We start from the raw sequence: 7,418 nt of genomic DNA on the forward strand, positions 1-7,418 counted from the left end.
CTGAACAGAACATCTCATTCACATCTTGAGATAGTACAGTACGACGAATTTCCTAAGTACGGTTGCCGTGGTCTGAAAGTGATAGATTGGGATATGTCAAGGTCTATCAGGTACAGGCGCTCTTCCTCTGGCAGAATGATGGTTCGGATGCTCCCAAAGGCCGCTGCCTGAAGTAACTACTCACCAAGCAAGATCTTGTTGATGTTGGCTGTGCGGCTACTCCCTGTAATTATTTTCAATGTACTCCTTTGCGTGCCTTTCTGCCTCCCTTTTGTCTAGAAAGTCTCTACCCTTGGTCTCCGCTATCTTAACAGCGAATGCACCAGCTGCACCAGCAAGAAATTCCTTCATCTTTCCGTGGTTCACCTCTTCTGGGCGCTGTTAGTCTCGTCCTCTGTCAACTGCGATGAGAAATTCAACCTACCACCTGTAGAAGCCTTATGATTTTCCCATGCTTTCGTAGCCTCATATGATGCGGCTGCAGCAATGAGTTCATGGGAAAGATGCGCTTGATTGCCTTCGTCGGCATTCACAACCTTTTCATATTCTTCCTCTGTACTTCAACTGTTAAGAGACACTGAAATTAGGGAGAATTAAGTGAGCAGATGGGAAACTTACCATTATGGTGGAAAAGACCCATGATGATAGTTCTTTTCAAGGCAGTCTTTGGGTGTTATTATCAAGGGTAGTTTGCGATGTAATTTCTTTCTAACAAGTATGGTTCAGAGAAGGGAGGGAGAGATAAATATAATATTGTTTTCTATCTCCCAAGTCCTTTTAAGCTTCTCTTTACCCCTCCTCTAGTGGAGTTCCAGCCAACATGTGTTAAACTCTGAGTCGATGTGCTTTTACTTTAGTTTAGCGCTTAGGCCATGTTTTCCACCCTATCTTCTGGCTCTCTCCCCTCATGATCTACATAGTATTAGCCTGAAAAGTGGATACGAAGGCCAACAAGGTTTCCATATTCTGTGGGGCTTACCCAATAGGAATGAAGAAAGCTAATACTAAGTAGAGAAATTGTTCAAGTGCATCGACATACAGGTGGCCTAAGCTTGTCACAGACAGACAAGTTACATACTCCGACGTACTGTGTAGAGTTGAGACCTCCAAGGAGTTAATATTCAAAAGGCCCTGCGCAAATATTAGTGCTATTCTCATGAAATGAAGTCTAAACGAGTGAATGACAGTTTCTTTGGTTGAAGGGGGTGAAGACAGCGCGGCAAATAAGCTGCACTCAATATCAGAGAAGCGATCTACTGCACATAAAAGGAAGCAGTAAAAACATACAACAGGAGGGATTCGCTGGGAATCACCCAACCACTAACCTCCCGGCGAATGGCTTGGGTTGAGCCACCTATTGAAAACACAATAGGCCCACAATTCTCATGTACTCCGGAGTATGTCTTCTCAGGGGGCAGCGAATTAATGGCAAAAGAGATGACGCCAAATTACCCAGCCGAGTTCCATTTAGGAAAGGAAAGTACGTTACGTGTCCAGTTTAGCAGTTCATTATATGCTGCGCTTTATTGTTATTATAGACTCATAGTGACTAGTTTACCTCTCTATACAATGATGCGTTAGCAAGAGGATAACGCGCAGCAGCTTCCCACTATGTCTGAACCTCGACTGGTCGACGCCGCGACAATGACTATGAAAGGGCTCATATTGATGGAACTGTATTCAGCTTATCAGTCCAGCCATAACAATGTGGTCAATCCCAATCCCTGTATACACACAACAGCCCAGATGCTTATCGACATCGGGTTTAACAATTGAGGTGACATGCTATCTTAAAGGCAGGTGCGACCGTACCTCGCGGTTTCCCAATATATGGCATAATAGAACCATTGATAGTTGCTGCAATGCATCTGCCGGGCCCTCGTTTGCTCTCTCTCTCTTCCTCTCCTCGTCACGCATCTAGCATCCAACACCGTGTCTCGATTGAGTGATTTATAATTCCATCGATTCATTCAAGATGCCTAGAAGCAAAGCCGTGACTTCCAAACTCATCGTCCAGGAGCGCCTCCCTGACTTGAACGTGTCACAACATCGGACAAAAAACAGCGCCCTTCATAACATTCATTTCGTCGGACCCCTAGCCCCATGGCCTAATTTTCTCGGAGATGTGGAATGGGAGTTCCTCACTCACAACTGGGCCAGCAACCAACATCCCCTCTACCTGCGACCTATTGGAGAACCTAACTCTCACAGCCTTCAACAAGCACACTGTCATGTCGGCAATGAACCCGGGGTCCAAGGCCGCTGGCAGGAGCATCTCGGGAACGTAATGACAGCCGTCTTCAAGAACAACAATTCCAACTAAGTTTTGGCGATTTCGTTTGTTCTGGAGTGCAGTACGACAAGATTCCCGATCTCATTTTGCTCAACACTACCCCAGATATCCTGATCATAAGTGAGCCCAAAGGCCCTTGGGTAAAGCAGCATAAGCTAGACAAGGCAGTAAAAAGAATTACCAAATTTCGGCATGTCCCAGGTATGCCTCTACTCTTAGCACACTTGATCTCGCTACTATCTGAATGTACTAACTGCTGCGTATAGGTCAAATAGTCGAATACATGTACGACCTCAAAGTCAAGTATAGGCTTTTTTCGACTTATGACCAGACTTTCTTTCTCAGACTATACAAGGATCCTATAACTGGCTGGCAAGTTCAATATAGTCCGGTTATTTACCACGGCGCATCATATTCCCCCTTCTAATCTTATGTCACGACGTCCGTCTCAAGCAGCAGCTGGTCGCCGCTTCATTCGCAGGCAGCTGCCGGAGCTGCTGAGTCCTGCAGAAACTGTGAATAAGTCTTTATAGTAACCGGCCAAATGGACACTGACTACTGGGAGACAATTGGATGTCCAGATGATATTTATTTCGGCCCCACCGAAGGCGCACATTTTATTCCATTTTCTTATGCATCATGGAACAAGTCATCGGTAGTATATCCTAAGTGTATAGAGACTTATATACTAATAAATACCAGGAGCCACCAAATGCTAACTCAAATGCATGGGAGGTGCTCTGGCGCTGTTTCCCCCGTGTTCGACGAGAAGGATTACGAGTCGAAACCATTAACAATCTATCAAATGGAATAACGCTACGAAACTCTGTCCATACCGAGTTTGGGAAATTCTCTATCGCTCTCAAGCCTACTGTGAGTAGCTAATAGCTGAGTACGTATGCTATTGTTCAGTTTTGCTAACAGGGAGACACGCAATTAGGACCGTGATGACACATATGAGGTTAAGGTCTTCAGGCGATACCCAAAATTGGACAGACAACTCCTTCCTGAGAGTGGCTATATTGAATTGAAGAAAGCACATGATGCACAAGACCTGGACCTCCCTAACCGTGCCCTTTTAGACTGTCATTACAGACTTGCGGAGATCCTAAACGTATCAGGGATAGCAGAGGTGATTGAGCACAATTTTCGGGAATGGGAGGACCTCAAAGGCAGTTCTTGCCACTTACTCAGAGAGGATGGGGGTACGGATATCAGGAAGTTTTTACGCGCTGGCCTGTGGGAACGCGTGATCGGATTAAAAAGCAGTTCTCTATTTTACTTTTCTAATTATTTAATAATAAAGATTTAACTCGCGATTAGACTGGCTAATGGCTAGGTTAGGTTAATTGTAACGTTTAAAAAATACACAACTAGGTTAAAATATTGTGATTCTGCAAGCGTAGGGTTCATATTTATGAAAGACACTGGGTGAAGGGTCTGATTATAAAAGATACTGCTGTATCTGACATCAGGCCTAGTGTCAGAGGGTACCTCGTCTGGCTAGGACGATGTATTAAGGACCCAAATGGGGTGCTGTCCCCAGCGATGGCTCGCACATCATCGCGGTGTTGGGGTCCAGTAGCTTGTTATAAGCGAAGCTAAGATGAGCCTTTTATTCGTGTCAAGTTTGTTCTCTGCTATCATGCATAATATCCTGGCATTAGACCGCACAATATATGCAGTGACTGGAAGTCTGATAGTGAACCAAGGAAGACAGAAGTTACGTGGTGATTAGCAGCCCCCCTGTCACTCACATTCTATTTCCTTTTCCTTTTCTCTCGTTTCTTCCTTTCCTCACTCCATCTCACTCCATCCAACATTTCTTCTCTTACTCTCATTTTCATTTTCTGCTGGATCAAGACTCACGCTTCCAACGCCATCTCATCTGTCTTTTAACTATGCGGTGTATATTCTTTCCAGAAGAGTACTGGCTCGGCAAGACCCTCGAGGTCTCGTCACCTCCCTCTGTTTGGAAACTCACCGAAAAGGTTATGGAGAACTCTGAGATCAGGTCCCGCCAGAGTATGCAAGAGTTGGGCGGGCTGCCCCACGCCCGCGCTGAGTTCAAATGCTGTAGTACAAGCAATCCTGACCAGCAAGCTCTGATTATCATCTATCTCCAACTTCCTGCGGAAGAATCTATGTACCTGCCCCCTTCTATGCGTCGCAAGGAAGCAACCGACAAAGAGGTAAGACAATTCTACCAGTTAGTCGAAGCTTATAAGTGTCTACAACTTCACGGCTGTGATTTCACACCACAATTTCTCGGTTCTTCTCACGGACGCCAAGATGACGATGGTCTCGTACCGGGCGGGTTTCTCTCATATGTCGTCTTCACCTCGGTCCCAGGTGACGTTCTGGGAACAGGAACCGTCGGCTGCGACTTTGGAGGCAGATGTAGTCCTTGCGCGGTACTGAATCTTTCTCAAAAGGACCAAAAGCGCTGCCGAGAAACGTCGATTCCGGATGGGATGTTCTGGACATTGAGTGCAGAGGAGCGAGCCGTGATACGCCAACAGTTCGAATCAGCTTTCACGTAAGCCACTTCCTTCTACTGTAATACGATGCTCAAGCTGCAATGGCTGATACCTGCTGGCACTGCCATCTCCTCTCAATAAAAGTATCTTATTCAATATCGGTGTGGATGTTTGGTGGGGTGACTTAGATAACTTGAGTTGGGACCGAAGGACGCAGAAGCTGTGCGTTCTCTTCCCTCTTCTTATGGGTTTTTTCGCCTTATTATATAGCAGCAATCTTATTATTTCTGTGTACACATAGATACTTCTTCGGGCAATTTTGCCTTGCTGAGGAACGCCCTACCTGGCCTAGGAAGGACGAGCTTCTCAGCTGGGGCCTAGCTTTGAGTCCTATTAAGCCACAAGGGGTGGAATGCGACGAAAGCGAACTGATACTCTGAGAGCCTATATACAATATCTTTGTCACCCTGATGATAGTTATAATTGCTAGTTATCTGAACTGATTGGGATGCTCTCTGACTTTCGTTGTGCCTATCTGCAGTGTAGCTACCACATACACAAGCAGACAAGGGATATTCTATGATGTACTTTGAATTCTTGATACCAGTGAAAGAGAGAAGCTTTTCTTCTTGATTTGAAAAGAAGATAAAGACACAGTAAACGATAAATTTCAGGAGATACAACAAAAACAAAGTTCTAAGTATCCTCGTAGATACCGAGCTTGGTGTTTTTCCTGAAAGATGGAGTAGAACTTGCTTGTGGATATGGAGAGTCACATCTGGTCAACCTGCTCACTGTCCTCAACAATCTCAGGGGCTTTCTGGACGATGTTCTTCTCGATGAATTCATAATCTCGGTCCGCAGGAGGCTTTTGCGCTGTACGCTGGGAAGGAGGATTCTATCGTTCACCACGTATCCTATTAGCCGAAGTAACCATAAGTAACAGTCTCCGCACACTTACGACACGGTCGCTGAGTTCTTTTTGTAGAAGTGATATCCGTTGCTCCTTTTTCTTGATTTGCTCACGAGCAGTTTCGATCTCATATTGTAGATCGATGAGCTCTCTTCGCTAGGTCCCGAATCTTCTGATTAGCTTTTTCTCTGGAAATAAGTACTATAAAAGACTAGTTACCATTTCATCAATGCTTAGTAGGTCTGGCGTTCTCCGCCTGAGCCAGCGGCGTAATGCAGCAGTCCCTTCAGATGCCCGACCACGAGGCATTTCCGAGAGAGAAGAAGAAGAAGAACGAGTCGATAACGGAGGCGCGGGCGAAGGTTGGAGCTGGTGGAGATGGATATTGAGATGGATATGGTGATGCGTGTTGGAGGTGGTAAAGGTGACGGTAGGAACTTGAAGGAAAAGAAGCAGGACTATGACGATATGAGGACGTGCGATCCAGGCAGACACGCTCCCTACTACTTAGGTCGAAAGGTCATAATTATGACCCTACTATTCAGAATACCCTGGACCGCATCTATATATTATACCGCCTTTACAGACGAAAAGAAGATTCAGACAAAAGAGGAGATTCGATATATAGTCCTGGGTTTATTCACAACCCAGTTTCAAGAGCGACTCGATAAACTTCTACTTTTCTAGCTTTTCATGTATTTCCACTCTCGTTGACGTGTTTGTATAGGGTTGGCTATTCACGTACCTCATAGATAATACACTCTTTGGCTTATATTGTCAAATATCTCACAACAAGATATGAATAGTCAGTGTGGCCGAGTGGTTAAGGCGATAGACTAGAAATCTATTGGGTTCGCCCGCACAGGTTCAAATCCTGTCGCTGACGTTTCTTTTTTAATTCTTTTTTTTTGGGGGGGGGGAGAGAAGATTGGGGGAGTACATCTATGCTAACGTGGCTACTGGACGAGCATGCATGTACTTGTTCTCCGATTCAAGTCAAGAAGAGCAGCTTTCTGTTAAATGAATGACACAATTGGCGTATGACTATGACAAGCAATCCACCCCATAGAATTACAAGTAGAAAAGACACACGACAAACATATATGCGGTACAAGTATCCACTTCCCGGCTAAGGCAACCTCAAGAGTCAAACCCTAAAACCAAGACTCATCATTGCCGTACTATACCCCAAGCACTAAAGCAAAGGCCTCATATCCCTCATAAAGATCTCCACTGTCTTCGGCCCGACTCCCCGAAACTCCTGCATCCGCACCTCCAATTCCTCAGTCCCGAACCGTCTCAACATCTCCCCAAAGGAACCATATTCCTGCTTGATAACACGCGAGACATCAAGTAACTTCGTCGCAGTCGAAAAGTCATACCGGACATAATGACCCTCATCCAGGATCTCGACTAGTCGATCCCATCCTGCGTCTAGGATAGCATCCGGCGAAGTGATGCCCTCCTGGACGAGCTCAAGGAAGGCTCGCTTGGCGACGGCTTGCTGGACCGGCTTACCGAATAGGAGACATGCGAGGAACCATTTGAAGTATTCCGTTTCGGTTCTGGATGAGAGGTTTATCCCCAGTTCCTCTGCTTGGATCTCTTTTTTGGGGGGCATGTTGGGTTGGACGTTGGGTGGTGTTTAGGTTAGGGTATGGAGTAGCACGGGATGATATTATAATGAGGTCATGTGCGCACGTGGTGATCATAGTGAACAACAATGTTGTTT

At 45.6% G+C, this 7,418-nt stretch overlaps 4 protein-coding genes across 4 annotated transcripts; 2 read left to right on the forward strand and 2 right to left on the reverse strand.

Annotated features, from left to right (window-relative positions):
• Positions 1-216: 216 nt before the first annotated feature.
• ANOM_008871 (DUF3759 domain-containing protein) lies at positions 217-640 on the reverse strand (the record flags this gene model as incomplete). Its single annotated transcript, XM_015554127.1, has 3 exons — positions 217-371; positions 425-553; positions 619-640. The coding sequence occupies 3 exons, from the start codon at positions 638-640 to the stop codon at positions 217-219; spliced, it is 306 nt and encodes a 101-aa protein (XP_015402862.1).
• Positions 641-2,995: 2,355 nt separating this feature from the next.
• ANOM_008872 (HNH endonuclease signature motif containing protein) lies at positions 2,996-3,605 on the forward strand (the record flags this gene model as incomplete). The annotated part of the gene is made up of 2 exons (XM_015554128.1): positions 2,996-3,166; positions 3,234-3,605. Coding segments are annotated over 2 exons (543 nt in total), but the record flags the coding sequence as incomplete, so codon positions are not given.
• A 589-nt stretch (positions 3,606-4,194) lies between these two features.
• ANOM_008873 (uncharacterized protein) lies at positions 4,195-4,836 on the forward strand (the record flags this gene model as incomplete). Its single annotated transcript, XM_015554129.1, has 1 exon — positions 4,195-4,836. The coding sequence occupies one exon, from the start codon at positions 4,195-4,197 to the stop codon at positions 4,834-4,836; it is 642 nt and encodes a 213-aa protein (XP_015402860.1).
• Positions 4,837-6,881: 2,045 nt separating this feature from the next.
• On the reverse strand, positions 6,882-7,307 carry ANOM_008874 (uncharacterized protein; the record flags this gene model as incomplete). Its single annotated transcript, XM_015554130.1, has 1 exon — positions 6,882-7,307. One exon carries the CDS (start codon positions 7,305-7,307, stop codon positions 6,882-6,884), a length of 426 nt encoding a protein of 141 aa, XP_015402858.1.
• Between the last annotated feature and the right edge of the window lie 111 nt (positions 7,308-7,418).

This window comes from Aspergillus nomiae (assembly GCF_001204775.2).
Source record: "Aspergillus nomiae NRRL 13137 chromosome Unknown contig00394, whole genome shotgun sequence".
NCBI lineage: Eukaryota > Fungi > Ascomycota > Eurotiomycetes > Eurotiales > Aspergillaceae > Aspergillus > Aspergillus nomiae.